This window comes from Anopheles aquasalis, chromosome 3 (assembly GCF_943734665.1).
Source record: "Anopheles aquasalis chromosome 3, idAnoAquaMG_Q_19, whole genome shotgun sequence".
Taxonomy (NCBI): domain Eukaryota; kingdom Metazoa; phylum Arthropoda; class Insecta; order Diptera; family Culicidae; genus Anopheles; species Anopheles aquasalis.
In genome coordinates this window covers 26,507,221-26,523,088 of record NC_064878.1, presented here as the reverse complement: position 1 = coordinate 26,523,088, position 15,868 = coordinate 26,507,221, and the positions used below count along the sequence as shown (strand labels likewise).

The 15,868-nt window shown below is 48.5% G+C and overlaps 1 protein-coding gene across 7 annotated transcripts in view; it reads left to right on the top strand.

Moving 5' to 3' along the window:
- Positions 1–15,868, top strand: part of LOC126575701 (alpha-catulin) — a 77,956-nt gene that overhangs the window by 12,787 nt on the left and 49,301 nt on the right. For 6 of the 7 annotated variants that reach the window (XM_050236522.1, XM_050236521.1, XM_050236520.1 and 3 more), the window contains exons 1-2: positions 775–1,066; positions 3,155–3,912. The exons of the other annotated variant lie outside the window; for it this stretch is intronic. In XM_050236522.1, coding sequence (XP_050092479.1) covers positions 3,541–3,912 — 372 coding nt within the window. In that variant the 5' untranslated portion in view covers positions 775–1,066; positions 3,155–3,540. Of the gene's footprint in view, positions 1–774; positions 1,067–3,154; positions 3,913–15,868 lie in introns of those variants that run through there. 7 annotated transcript variants of the gene reach the window in all.

The window sequence follows — 15,868 nt, the reverse complement described above, 5'->3', positions numbered from 1 at the left end:
GAAGCCAGGATGTGAATCCAAGTGTCCGCTACTAGGAGCTGCTTCTCATCAACTTTTGAATGAGTATTGAAGGGGGTGCGTAGAAAGCTGATAAGGAACCGCGTTCTGGCCAATATTCTCAGGATAAAACAGTGAAAAAAGAAGCAACAAGGTAGCACTTGTTGATCCTAGAATCCCTCTTCATCCCTTAAAAGTGATCGCAAATCAGTTGATCGTAGCCTGCTTTGACGAACATTAAAAAAATTAGTCCACAAGAACCTTCTGTTACTCCATGAGACAATCCCAATGGTTTTAATTAAAGAAAAAAAAACGATCACATTTTTGACCATCAAGAAGCGCGTCCTGGAGCCCTTTGGCACACACTCCTCACTCACGCTCACCTACACCACCAGATGCACAAGCTTTTCCCACGCGCGCGTGAGTTCATCATCGACCGTCATCATCATCATCATCATCATCATTGAACGATTGAGGCACGTGAGGCGCTGAGCTGATGGCCCACAAAACCCCATACATACTAACACATCAAAGGCACTCCTTCCCACCGTCGTTGAGTGTGGGTGTTTGTGGGGGAGTTAGAATTTTCCCAGCACGCGAGCACGCGAGTGGCTGCTGGTGCGTGGTGTGCGTGTCCGTGTCGGAGCCGCGTCCACGCGGGGAGGTAGGCTTTCCTTGGGCACATTTTCCCCGAAAGCCAAACTGGGACCTTTCTCACGGTGCAGTGCCTCAGTTGCATACCGTCTTCCGTTCGCATCGCTTCGCAAAACTCCACACGCGCGCGCGCTCGTTCTCTCACTCACATTCTCTCCCTCGCTCGCGCTCTCTCTCTCTCTCTCTCTCTCTCTGGCTCCCTCTCTGCCCTCATCGAAACACTGGGGCCCCTGTTATCGTCGTTATCGCCCGTTTCGGGATACGCTTTCCCTCGCCAAAGGGATCGCTACGAGGGCCACAGTTCGAGCTGGCGGAGGGGGGCGCTGGCCACAGAGATCCGGAGGGTGAGGAGGGCCCCCAGGAATTGAAGGCCACGCAGTTTCGTGCTTTCGAGTGTCGCCGGAGTGTGTGCACGGTAGGGAAATTCCATTCCGTAGTTCAATGTTCGTCCGTGTCCTGAATTTTCGCGGAAACTGGGTGTGCGTGCATGTGTGGGTGCGTCGGGTCGAGTCCTCGAAATCGCAGAAAAAACCCCCCGAAACAGAAAACGAAGAAGAACGTAGAGGACACTGGGCTTAAGGGGCCCTCTCTGTCAATCTCTCGCTCGCGAACGCGTCAGAAATGTGCGCCAATGATCACGTGAAGTTATGAGGATGCGCTCACCGCAGCGAGCGGGAGTTTTGAGCTCCTGGTTTCTCACACGTCCTCGCCCGGTGGTGGTGGCGGTGGCGGTGGCGGCGGCGATGGCCGTTTTCTCACGAGCCACGAGCTCGCGATACGCGAAGCTTCGCGCTTTCGCTTCAGTCACCGCGCGGACCGTTTGTTGAGTGAGTCGAACAGCATCCTGCCCCAGATACAAGTGGTTGTTGTTGTTGTTGTTGCTGTTGTTGTTGTGGTGGCTACTGGGTATTGGGATTTCCGCTGTTTCCGCGGCCACAGACGGCACGGTGCCAATGATGGTGCGTTCCGCGGCTGGTGTTGCGGGGTGAAGCTGTTTTCTGCTGTTGCGTGTACGTGTTTGTAGCTGCCGTGTATCTGTTGTGTGTCCTGTGCCATGTGATGTGCCCGAATCCGTGCCTTCGATACGCCCAGGGATATCGAGAAGGGGCGCGCTGCCCACGAGAAGTGCCCCCGTCTGTGCCGCGTCCGTAAATGGAACTGTGTCAAGTTCAATCTCGGTTCGCTCGGTTCCAGCGCGAGAAAAGTCGATTTCCCATTCCATCTTTTCCCCCTGGAACGTGTTCATTAGGAAGAGGAGAAAGAAGAATGGGAGAAGCTTTCCCTTTCAGGATGTTCACTGTTCCATTCCCATCGGGGTTTTTTTGTGCTCACGGTGTTCCGGGGGTACTTTAGCCTTTTTGAAGTGTTTTTCTTTCCTTTTTTGGGTCTTCGGATTTTGCTACTCTCCAGTTTTTCGGTCCCAGGCAGCTCGATTTTACATTAGCTTTTGCTCTGGAAGGACTAGAAACGAAGCAGGAGAAAAGTATGAAACGAAGAAGAACCGGGCTACTACTCCTGCTGCTCCTTCTTCTGCAGTTGCTATAGATACCCCCGGCACCTGTCAGGAACCTTGAGCTTGTTGTTGTTGTCATAGTTTTTCCTCTCGTTTGACCGCCACTCGCCAAAGGTGGCTCGTGTGAGCGTGTGGTGGTTGTTTAGATCCGTCTTGTAACAACAACAGCACACCGGACGCCTCCAGGTAGGGTGCGGTTGTAGGCCACACCACGAAACGACCACCATCCTCGGTGTGTGCGCGCGCTCGCTGCTCGATTCAGGTGTCGGTGCTCCCATCGCGACAAGAAAGACGGTGGAAGTGGCCACGTGGCTGGTACCAGCGTACCAGCAGAGGGTCGATACATAAATAATCGATGGAATAGCTCGATCGGAACATAGCGCGCGAGAGAGAGCGACTCGAAATGGGGCCGATAACGAGCCCAAGATTAATGTCCTTTAAATTGTCGAAACGGACCAGGCAGCCTTCCTCCTCGCGCCTTGGTGAGCTCGCCGTGGGTTCCGTTCTGACAAGACAACATCGAACCGGTGGCCAAATTGGTGCGATTGGGGTCTGTAACATAAATGTGGCCACCGTTCCAAGCGCGGTGATGAATGTCGATCATCGTGGTGGGGGGTTTTACTCTGTTGAAACGGCCCTTCTTGTTCTTGAACCACGGAAAACAAGACGAGGGAGCGGTGTGCAATTTCGTAAATTGTGCGATCATTTAATGATGATCAATGGGGTCGCGTTGGGAGCAATGTTTTGATGGGTCCTAGTCCTGCGATGGCTGGAATGGTGCTAGTTCAAGCTGTTCCTCGCATGCTGGAGTAAAGGTTATCGAATCACTTGTTTTCTGTGTGGAGCGAACGGAACAGAACGGATTGCGTTGGCAAAATGATTCAACTTCGAGGATTTCGGTCGAAAAATGATGCCTTCATAACAGTGGAATGTTCCTTCGAAGGATTCAATCCTGAAACTCCTCTCCTAACTTTGGTTCCCCAATTAAAGGTTCTCGAGAAGTGCCGCCAACAGTCAGTTCTCAGTCACCAAAGAAAGTCATGCAGATGCGCCAGTAAATGAATCCTTTAAGCATACATTAGAAAGCAGAAAGCCAAAGTGTCACTCTGCCGCTACCTACTCGACGGCCATGACAGTGCAGTGTTTTGATTCGCGCTTCTTATCTCATTTCCACCGAGTCCACCGAGGCCCAGGAAGCGAAGTAGCGTGAAAGCGCGGTGTGCATGAGGTAAAAGCGGGTGCCGCACGTGTGTTTGTTTGTGTCCACTTCCGCTGAAGTGTTCCCGGTGCGTTGCGTGAAGGAATTTCCTAGAGTAGCTTCAACTGACAGGTGAGGGAAAACAGTGCCAACCGCTACCAGCACTCCATTCGCCACGATGAACGATAAGGGCGGCAGTTACTTCGAGCGTAGCGTCAGCGTGAGTGCCAGTGATGATATCGCTCGCCGGATGGCCAAAGGAGGCACGGTAGGAGGAGAAGCACGAGGTGGTGCCGGCACCAGCAACAACATTGGCCTCAGTGTCGGTGGTGGCATGGGCGAAGGGAGCAGACGGAAAAGTGCTTCGCTGGATGTTGACTTGCACCAGGGGAGCCATGGACCGGAAGGGGCGGTGGCGGTGGCGGTGGCCGGGTCGGCTGGTTCGCTGACGGCCACCGGAAGTGGCAGCGCCGCCGCCTCCGGTCCATCGGGAGGCATTCGGAGGCGTAGCAGCAGCAACAGTTCCGTCAACCGGCGGTCCCAGTCCAAAGTGTGTATTTGAAGCGGTCCCGTCTTTGTCGTAGTGCTCAAGTGCTTCTGTGTGTGTCCGTGCGTGCGTGCGTGCGTGCGTGCGTACGTGATGCTTGTGGCTTGCTCTTCCTCTACACCGCGCACTGCACTGTACGACTCCAGGTGGCCTCCAGAGGCCATCGAATGCGGGTCCTAGCTAGTGTAGCCGCTGTCACCACCATCATTAGAGTGCAATCTATCACTCTCTCTCTCTCTCTCTCTCTCTCTCTCTCTCCCACTCTTATTCTCCTTCATCCTCTTATCGCTCCACGCTAGTGACGTATCCTTTGCCTAATCGGCTCACTGATCACGTGGGCATATCTTCTTCGTGGCCAACACTTTGCGCACTGTACACTCCACACACATGCTTCACTCCCAACACCACCAGATGCCTCTTGCAGGCATCTGGCTGACAGTATGGGGGTCCGACTGCACATAGAGTCATCACGAGCACCTGGCACAGAGCGCAGAAGTCACCACAAAGTCACTGCTTGCGACGGAGAAGACACCGTCGAGGGGTGTCCGCAAACACCTCAAACTGTGCACCTGAAGTCAATGCCACTGCTGCAGTGGCTGCTTGTACGCTTGTACGCTTGTGTGCTACGACACTGCGCCAGTCACGTGGCATTTTCGTAGACGACAACATTAATCTGCTAGCACGGCGGCACATACGACTGCACTGTGTGCACCATCGTGTACCATTCCGGTCGTCCAGTCCAGGTTCCGGACGCAGCTGCGTTCGTTTCTTGTTCTGTCAGACTCAGGTCTGAGTAATAGGCGCTCGTGAGGACGACGTCCAGGACGCACATAAGCTAGATTTATTCCCTTTCACTTGACCTGTTTCATTCAACAAAGTTAATGCCAGTTTATGATACGTGTGCGATGGACTGCCTGCTGAAAGTGAGACGTTACCATCACAACCAGTGTTCAGTCTCGTGCTGTACGTCATGCTCAGCTAGATGATTGATTGAAGAGAATTGTAGCTTTGCTGGACAACAGTTTACAACATTCTTTTATTTATATAGACTGTTTGAAATTCCAAGGCCTACGAAAGTCCATTCCAGAATGAAACGATTGAAGCATGTCGTCGTTGTATTTTTGACGAATGATTCATGATCAACAAATTATCTAGAGAAGTCTAGAGAAGTGCTTAAAGAAAAATTGTTTCTTTTATTGTTTGCTTGCAAAAACGTCTTCCTGTTCCTGTTCAGGAAATCGGACCATCAGAAAATGTGTATAGAATGGAAATGGAATGTTTCGATAATTAAAGGAGATAATTCTCATGTGACAAATATTAGAAACTGCGTCGTAGTGCAAAAAAGGGCCGACGAAATATTGCATAAGTTTTCCGATGACGAGTTCACGCAAACTGAAAGATCATTAGTAGAAGCTTTACAAGCTGCTTAAAAAATCAACTAGTATGGCGTCTCCAAGACGTATTGAGAGAAAAGCAAATAAAGGATCATAAAAATCATTTATGAAACAACTCAATAATAACGCCACACGGTCCTTACTGAGTCGAAAAGTCATTGCAGTTGGAATGTGCATTGATTTATGGAATTTGAAACCCGAAAAATCATGGCTGTTACTTGCCGAAGTCTACTTCTTCGTAACTGATGTATTACACAAATCTGATTGCGGAAGAACAATGCCATTTATGCATGAAACATACGGCATATCCCGTTCTGATATAAATTTACTTCATTCGTAAAATATAAACAAACCATTTTACATTGCTCGGGCTTTGTACATTTAATGTAGCCGAGCACATGAATGGTAAAAACGCTATTGAACTAGAAAAAAGATCAGAAATGGACATACAGTTCAGAAAGTATTGATCAAGTTTTATGTCAGAAAAGTAAAAATAACTTCCGCATAAAAACCCGGCCAAGAATTATTGCCCTGACACACCTGCCAAAACCGATTGTCTAATCAGCAGTTCATGGTTCTATTCTTGTCCGTGAAGGCGTTCAAGACACCATTAATCTGGACTCTTTGTCAGTTGCTTTGCTCTGTTCAATCAGCCGCATGCCGAAAACTATGATGCCCATTCCCAGAGATCCATTAAAGCAACCGTTACCTTGTATGCCAATTGCTGGTGAGGTGGTGCTGTCATCACCAACACCCTTCGCACATACCTATTTACGCACACTAACACACCTTCACACCTAGTCCATGCTCGCCAACGACGCTCCACGTGACACTATTCCCGTGAGGATAATTAAGGACATTCGAGAGGTCAAGCAGAGGAAGCAGAAGGAACGTATGGTGAGCTCGTACGCGTTCATGCTAGGCCCGGTTTCGGCATCACGCTGCTCGAAGCGCGTTGTAATCGCACCACTTTCCTACCCTTTGCTTCTTTTTTGTGCCAGTTTTGCCTTCTGATTCTTTTTCGTTCTTTGGTTTTTCTTTGGGCGACGATGGCACGTTGTACGGACCGCAAGGTGGCGCGAATCGGTCACAAACATCTTGTGACGACTACGACGACGAGTACCCGGTACTGTGTGCCACGGTTTCGCGCCCGTAAGCAGTCCTTACGGTGCTTCTCCCGGGGGGTATGCTCACCTGGAGCATGGGGCTTTAATTGAATTTATGCTGCAAACGTGCAAAGGTTTATTAGGCGCAACGTGATATTCATTAGCCACGCGGTGCGCGCATCGTCGTCCTTTCGCTCGCTGTAACGGACCGTTTCGATCGATCGGATTGCCCGTTCCCAACTGAAGCAGCAGCAGCAGCAGCAGCAGCAACACGCAGAAAGCATGCTAATGTGGTCCCTCCCAACCGCGCGGGGTGGGAACAGAAGGTGGTAGCAAGTCCCTAATGATTGTTTCGACACCATTCGTACGCCGTACGTAGCGCGATTGCGTTCCGTTCAATAAATTCTCGCCCATGAAGGCATCGATCTGGTTAAGGGTGAAACCGTGGCGCCGTGGAAGAACGGAGATTCCTGGTCCTGGTGTTCCTTGGTGTGCATAAACATTGCTACTGCTGCTGCTGCCGCCAATCTGTTGACCTGTTGAGAGAGTCTTAAAAATGATGTTGTTGATGCTCGCTTGTTGTTGGCAAGCTGGCACGCTCGCTGGGATGCTGCTGGGAGCTTTTGTTGTCCGCTGGCGAGTCCGCTCAGAACCTGTTATGCGGTTTTGGCTCGTGTTGGCGTAGTGTAGAGGAGGTGATGGACCGCGAACGATGGCAGCTCGAGCTCGTGGTGGAGAGGGCCCGAAAGCACCTAATTCATCATTCACGCTAGAGTAATTCGATGATTAATGATGGACGATGGGCACGGGTTATAGGGCAATGTTGGTGTGTCAGTTCGATTCCGATCCAGGCAGCTCGCGGGGAAAAGGTGGATGAAAGAGTTTCGTTGGTTTGAAGTGGTTGATTTTTCGCTTTTATTTGTTATTTAAATTCCATGACATGATCGACTTTAAGATGAAGATGGAATCGATCATCTTCATCCTGTTTAGTATCCCTTTTAGTGACCTGAAGGCCTAAATGGAAGACATTTCAATTTTCCAATCGTTCATGATGCATTTAAATGGCATTTCAAATGCTTTTTTGCATAACTATTCAAAGATTTTTGATTCTTCCTTTTGAAATGCAATCTAAATCAACATCTTCAGTACTCGACGCTGTTAATTACTTTCCAGAAACTCAAACAGCAACTCGCATCGGAAAAAGGGTCGAGGGAAGATTTTCTCGTGAGAAAAAGTTTCCTAATTTTGCCTGCCATTGCTTCAGTACCCTTTTTCTTTTCCCTCCCTGCAATACCAGCCAGCAACATACATTGCGGTGATTCCCTTGACGCGCACCGGCGTGACGGCAGTAGCAATTAATGGTCAGATTGTTGTTGCGGTTTCATTTCTTGCTTTCTTCTTTGCTTCCTTTCGTGTATTCTCTGTCACCGGCACCAATGTGTGCCTTCTTGTGTCAACTTCCCACACATCTCACACCACAAGAGAGAGGAGCGGGTGAAATGGAGGCAGGGAAATGCAGAAAAATCGTCCGCATGCAGCGGAATGACTGCGGCTGAACGCTGAACTGTGTGCTCCCGGGTGCTTGGGGCTGTCATGTCGCATCAACAATGAGCAGTAGCACCGACGGTAGCCGGTTTTACCACCCGCTCCCTCCTTGACGTTGTATTAAGGGTGGAAAGAGGGTGGATAAAAGGGGGGTTGCTGGTCAGAGTCAATATTGGCTGAAGTGATATAACGATTGTAGTCGAGGAGGAGAAGAAGAAGAAGAAGGACGAAAGGCGAGCATTTCTCATGCTGCCAGCCACACACGCGTTGCTCCTTCTCGATTTCCTTTCTTTCCCCCCCCCCCCCACCGCTTCTCCTTTCTCAGCTCAACACGCAAACAAAATGGCGGGATCGTTTCCCATGGGGGAACGGTATGTCCAAAGTCCCACACACCGAAGGGGAAGGTGGCTGGCAAATAAAATATAGATTAAACCGACGAGTGGCAGGAGCTAGGGGATGGAGAGGGGGGTGGGGTGGTCCTCAAGGAAGTGAACAAACGGCCCCCTGCCGGAAGAAGGGGGTGGTGGGATGAAAGGACATGAGGACTGCTTTTGTTCTTTTGCGTACAAAGCGCACCAAAGGAACGTGTCTTGCAGTGAAACCGTTGGACCGCTTCACCACACCATCACCACACTCATCATCGTCCTCTTCATCATCATCATCAGTGCGACCGACATCGTATTCGTTGAGAGCATTGTTCGTCATTCAAATCCACTGGGTCGCTAGTCTGCGACTGCAGCTGCTACTGACGGCACACAAGTCCGAATCGGTGAAAGGCCCACCGGTTAGGGGGTGCGAGGAAAACGCGTTTGTGAAAACTCACAGCAGCAGCAGAAGCAGCAGTAGCAGCATTAGAAGACCCGGCAGGCTCGCTGGCTGGCTCTATTTACGATTAAGAAATAATATCAAATGAATAAGATATAATCTGCCGGAATGGCTAGAGCGGGCGGGCGGTTCTTCGCTTCCTGCGGTCTTGAGCTCATGACACAAGCGTCTCATGAATAGTTGATAAATCTCTCTGCCAGCGTCGTTCATTTTTTTTCGGGGGGGGGGGGGGGGGGACAGAGAGACAGAGGAAGAGAGAGAGCGAGAGAGAGCGAGGGATTGCTTCGTGGCCATCGTCTTGAGATGTTGTCGTCGGGAGGCGTACACAGCGGCTCCAATATCTGTGATTTCGATGATGATGGGAGGGCAAATCCTGCTGGTGGAACGTTCGCGCACGTTCGGTTCTTGTTAGCCGTTGCGTGCTGATTGCCGATGGTTTACGGTTCATAATGGAACACAATTACTGGTGGTTGGGCTTTCGAGAGGGAGGGAGAGCCTTTTGAGAATCCACTGGGTTCAGGAGCAGCAGCATAGAAGTCAGGAGGAATGCTTTTTGTAGGAGCATTCGGAACCATTTACTGTTGGGAGTGGAGTGGATTGCGAGTCGGAATGATAACGCTGGGCGATGGGCAGTGCAGGTAGAATTGAATTTCGCCATCAAGTATCCCATTCATAAGTTTTAGCTTGAGATGTTGGACAATCATTTAGTGAATTAGGAATAAAACGAGCAGTAGAACTTTTTTTGGGATACATTTTTGAAAACGTTTTATTTTTCATATATTTTGTGTTAAACTTATGGGCGTGAGGTGGTTCTTAATACATGGCAAAGATAAAAATAAAAAATGATAAATTGATAAATGAATACATGAAAAACAGACACAAATGAATCTGTAAATAAGTAACTACCAACCAAAGATAACAGAGTATAAAGATGTTGATCCCTAATTGTTGAAAACGACATGGCAAAATCATGTTGCGCTAACATTAATTGAAGCAGTTATTGGCTTGTTAAAAAGCGCAATTTATATTGTCGAGCTATATTGCCTTGCAGTAAATGAATACCGATTAGCGAAAGCAAATGAGTTCCTTTCCCGTATGCTTTATCGATCTCGATACCACCATCTCATAATGCCTTAACCGGTTTTACGCTTAATAACGTGCAATGGAACTTTTATGTAAATTCCCCACTAGATAAGTGCCGGCAAATCGCCTTAAATTCCTCTCCGCCAGTGCCGGTTTGCGGACTGGGTCGGCTGGTACGAGATAAGATTGCCCCCGTTGAGCTGGAAGCCGTTGCCGCGCGTTGATGAAGAGGAAGGAAAAGCGTAATTTCCCAAACCTCAACACTCCGCACCGCGATATTGATCAGCCTTCCATCTGCTTGCTCGTCGTTGTCGTCGTGGTACGCATAGCGCGATGGCTCGGCTGTTGCTCACATTCAAACGCTAACGGGCACGGCAACAGATGATATGAATATCTCGATTCATGCTGCAGCCGCATAAAAAGGACTGCGCGATGAAGATCCTTTTCTGCTAAGAAGTGACTGGGGGGGTTTTTGTGGTTGGGATTTTTTTATAAATTTTCAAAACGACCTAACCTTGCTAGCTGTAAAGCCACGACACGCAACATGGCACAGGCGAACGGGAGGGAACATGTTGTCATCTTGTTGTTTCGTTGGATGTTCACCATCGTATCTCACTCTACCGCGCAATAATCGTCATCATCGCACGGGAAAGCTTTCCGTACCGGCTTTTGAATGCTAATCATCTCATCCGGCTTCTTAGCCCGGTCCTGGGCGGCTCCTAATCCTCCTTTGAATCCAATTTTACACCGACCACCTGGCGCCTCCATCGATACGGCCGGCACATCACGATCGTAACCGAACAGGCAGCAGAAGTATCCAATTAGTGGTGTGATGGCTTGCTAGCTTACACAGCAAACCAGAAGGCGCATCGGGAAGGATAACGGGAACCGGAGTACGAACATGGTGCTCTATGCTTCGAAACCTAATGCTCTAGAGAGGGCGCCTTATGATGGTAAGTACTCGATGAAGCGTGAAACTATCGCATAACCATCGGGGAGCAAGAATCGAACGCTTACGTCAAGCTGGCTCGTTGGCTCGCTGGCTGGCCGGCTGGATATGGTCTTTGGGATTATCCGCGAGGCCACTGTCCTGGACGAGCAACCGAGAACGGGATTTGTTTTGGTCTTTGACAGGGTGGATCAAGAGCCGGTCAGCACAGGGATACGATTCGCTCCGTGGCACTCAAGTGGCTGGTAGCTTTTGTTCCAATAAGCTCCACAAATGAACGTATGGCCAGACTTACGAGCGTTACGTTGTTGTCGGTGCAGAAGGGGAACAACTTACGTTTAGCACACGAAGGATGCTCATTTGCATAGGCCAGAGGGAGGTTGGCTAGAAAGAAAACAGCAAAGCTTCTTGTAGCACATTGACCCGTGGATTCGTTCCGCTGATGTTGATCTCTTTGCCATGGGCTGATGAGCAATGTGATAAGGTGGAGCGAGACTTGTCCTGACAGCGGGATTAACTCCATTTAAGCCGCTAGTTCTATTGCGTAAGAGGAAATGGAATCACTCACGGTTTGCTGAATGCAACAAGGATTAAATAGTTGGCGAATAGTTCGTAGCTATCAGATATTTCCACAATATATTTCTAATGCTATGTTCAATGTTGAAAGCCTGTTCTTGTCTGTTTTGTTCTGATTGATAAGGATGCATGATTCATCGTTTAATTGTCATATCAAAACGAACAAAATATCGATTTGATACTAGCAATACGCAATCTTTGCTTGCTAAAATGAAAGGGAGAAAATCTTGGAATAATGAATTTGAAATTGAAGTATTACACAATCCCCGTTGATCATAACATTAATAAACTCCTCCTTTTTGGTAATGTTGTTTTAACGTTTCAACCAGTATTTTTTCACATTGCGTGTATCCAAAAACTCGCACAAAAGTAGTGTAAAACTAAACTATTATTACAAACTAGCAGAAAGGTTAAAAATCGATACTTTTCCCAATTGGTCGCAAGTAATCTAGGTATGCAAGTCTGCAAAGCAGCATAAGAAGCTTTAAGGAACATAAAATTCTTCTTACTTGACAAAAAAAAAGCTAATATCATGAACCTGCGAATCCAATTAATGAATAATGGTTTCAAAAGTAGGTATATTTTAAATGAAACATAGAATCTATTGCTTTCCTGCATCCTTTCTGTCAGGAACTGGATCCTACATGGATAGCACCGGTGAAACACACGAAATAATCACCATTCGTATTGTTTACGCACGTAATCATATCAATTTCCTCTTATCTCCTCATCATCGGATATCATTAGTAAAACAATTTCCTAGCCTTCTACGACTAGAAACTGCTTACTCACTCACGGAGCGCCGAAAGCCATTTTACTGGACGCAGTTCCCAATCGATTAGTCACGCTTTCCATCGTTCGACCAGACATTCAACCCGAGACGCACACAACCCAGTCCCCCCCAGTGGTGGTCGAAAGGATCTTTTAATTTTCTCTTTCCAAGCACCACCCAGGATCATCTCCGCCCCCCCCCTCCCCAAATACCATCACCAGCCAGCTATGCAAGTATGCGCGTAATCGTATCGTTTTCGATTATCAGTAGCAAATGATTTTCCCATTTTTGGCAGCGGCGAGACCGTGCGCCCTCTACCCGTTTTCCACTTTTTCTTCCTCTTCTTCTTGGCTGTCTTTCGCTTTCAGCGATTTTCCAGCCCACTAGCTCACTCATCATCCCGCCTTGCGTTTATCCGTCGCACTTCATCAACCACTCGCTCCTCTCGCAGGGAGGATCCCATCGTTACTGTCACGCTGTGTGGTGGCGAGATGAGATTCAAATTTTCTATTCCCCAATTTCTTCTTCAGCGTCTTCCATCGCTGTTGCTGCTCGGTGCTTTGTGATGCTGGTGATAGTATTTGGAATTGATTTGAGCAACCATTTTGGGCAGTGAAACACGAGCCATTTGAAACATGATGCTAGATTGCTTTGTGATGACTCTTTCGGAGGCCGCCCCGCGTTCCCGTTTTGGGTTGGTAAGACGAGTAAATAATTGCGAAGAGATGAGCCAATCGATTTCCCGGGGCTCGACGTTGGCTTGCGCTCGCTCGTTCGCTCGTTCGCTCGGTCACTTGCCAGCAAATTGATTGCCAACTTGTTTCCACTCATCGAGTAATTCACAAATGGAATCGTTGTCGGCGTGGCAATGGCATTGTTTCCATGGGACGGGGTGGTACTTTTCCCCCATTTTCCCGGCGGTGACCGTGGCAAGTGAGCGATAAAGTGCCCTCCTATAGGAGGAGGTTGGGTGGTGTGATGGTAAAGTATTTCAATTTCCATTTTACCGCAACTGTGCTGTGGTCCGGGTCGAGGGTACGTCGCATGGATACAGCACAGCTTTTCAGGGAACAAGATAAGTTTGTGAGTTGAACAAGCTTGGTTGAAGTGATTTTTCGACAAAAAGTCATCCTCTCATGGTGAATTCTGAAAATGAAGGTCCTCGAGTTATGCTGCAGTCGAGCACGAATAGTGTTTTGCACTCCAACGGCTCGGGAGATCCATAAACAAATTCGAAGTGAAATAGAGAAGCCTGCAACGGCACTGTGGTCTCAAAGAAACCGACATGCCTCATGGTGGTTGAGTTACCGAAGGTGCATGGCCACGATAGAAACTTTACGCGAAGAACTGTCGAAAAAAAGGTTGAAATAAAGTTGCTAGCCATGCTATGCTATTCTTTCTTTCCGATACAAGTTGCTCTTATCGTAGTTCGGTTGGAAATTTCACTGAAAAGGAATCTTTTATGATCGAAAGTCGTCCAAGAGGCCTTTTTGGCTGTGTTGTGGCCATGCAACTTCTTTTCCAATTCCCCTCCATCGCACAGTAAGAAACCGTTTGAAAAATTGTGCAAAGCAGATTATCAGCTTCCATCTTTTTCGGCAATGAGAAAGCAGCTACAGACTGTGGGATTTCAGCGTTGCAACACAAAAGACTTGCACCTCCCGGCTGCTCGTTTAGCTGTCTACCATTCCCAGGATCCAGGATCGTTGTTAAGTAGCGCTCTCACAGGAAGGGGCCTTATTCTCTGTTGCTGTCGCTGACATCGATGGTATCTGCCTCCGAGCGGCCTCGGAAGTTCAAGAGAGATTCACTCCCACGAGCTAGCAGCCGCAGCACCTGAAAAGTTTTGGGCCGGGAAATGTACCAGCGAAAATGTCGAAACAAAACCGGCAGCCAGCCGAGTGGTTGCCGATGAAAGAAATCTGGCGTCTGGTGGTTTGTCTTTTCCGGTGGCAGACTCACTCGGGAACAGTAACAAAAACCAGGTGTAGCTCGTTGTTGGTACCGAGGATTATGGCTTTCTATTGAGAGGAAACGAAGATGCGAATGAGGCAGGAAACATACGCGCTTCCTTCCATTGTGTTGATCCGTTGGCGAGTAAGAGATACTTTGGGTCTCCGGAGCGAGTTCTTGTGCATGTGTATGAGAGACACATTCGGGCGCTTGTATCGTTAATTGAATTCCCCCATTATACATGGCTTAATGGGAGTTTCACGCAGCATTTGGATTAAAAGGCAGAGGCAGAAGTGAACGTAATGAGTCCCCGAAATGGCCATTTTCTAATTAAACTATTCTACTTCAGTGATTTTTAAATGCAAACAGTGGCAACGAGCGGTGGCGGTCATTTGAGAAAAAAAGTAGAGACAAACAGCAGTGCCATGTCGTGTCCCGCCGTTCCCACACAGAAAAGAAACGTATAATTAATTTATCCAATGAGTATAACAGGAATTTGGCCAAATTGCTGTCTTCTAGCTTGGTGTTGGCCTTGGTCCTCGTGTAGACTCCTACGCTGCAGCATTTTTCCCACGTCCTACGTTGCTTAGATCACGGACAACGAAGCATAAAACACAAACACACCAACAGCAGGGTCCACACAGGTTGAGAAACGGTGGAGAGAACCCCGTAGAGACGTACAAAAAACCGAGTGACAAAGAACGGCCAGTTTCACCAGTTTCTCAGTCGCTGATAACAGACATTGCGCGCGGTGTGCCGGGCGCCCCAAGACCTGTGGTGCTTTGTGTGCTACTCGGATGTTTTTTTTGTCTTTCTTCCCATTCCAACGAGCGACAAACATTGTCTTAGCACAAGCGAGGAGAGCAACCATTTTTGCATTGATAATCAGGAGGGCCATTGGCGACGTTTTAAGCTGAGTTCGTCGTCGTCGTCGTTGTCACTGGCGTCGTCTGGCGAGCAATCAATTTGCGCAGACATGCTATGCGCCACTCTACTGTTAATTTAAAATTGGTCTCGCTTCTCGAGCGCTGGCTCAGCGGATGTTGCCATAGAGCATCAAATTGCGAAAAACCATCTCCGCATCTCCGGTCAGGTAAATTGGCGTGTAGTTCAATTTAGTCAGCCAGGCCAGGCCAGGCCACTGGTGTGTGGCGCTGCTCGCGTGAAGCAAAATTGATTCCCACTAGCGCTTACGATCTGGTTTTCCAATTTGGTGGAACATCACTTCGGTTAGTTTTTGATTTTTGACGCAACTGTAACTTTAGAGCACTCTCCAAGATGAGCAGCTAGCAGGTTACATGCATTAAAAATTCAAACATTTGATCACTTTTCCGGCCTTGTAAACGGGGAAGTATCCTGAGCAGGCCATCAGTTATCAGTTGATTGGCGATGATGGCTTCAGCAAATTAATCCGAATTGAGTTTTCAAACTTCTACCAACCAGCCCGTACCACGGGAAGACTACCATTCGACCACAAGGAATCTTATCGATCTTTGAACTTCTAGGATATCCCTACCTCACCCTCGCTGGCTCGCATTTCGTCCTGGCGTCTTGCGTAACCGCTCGTTAGCTATTAGTTCATTGCTGGTTCGGTTCCCGGTTGGTGGTAGCGTGGTTCTGCGAGGGAGAAAGCCCCAGCAAAAGACGAAAATTAATTAAACATTATCAAAGGCATCCGGCTGGTGGCATTCCCTCGGTTCCGGCAGCCGAGTCCCGCAGTCACGGCACTGCAAATCGAACGGAATGTTCTCCAGTT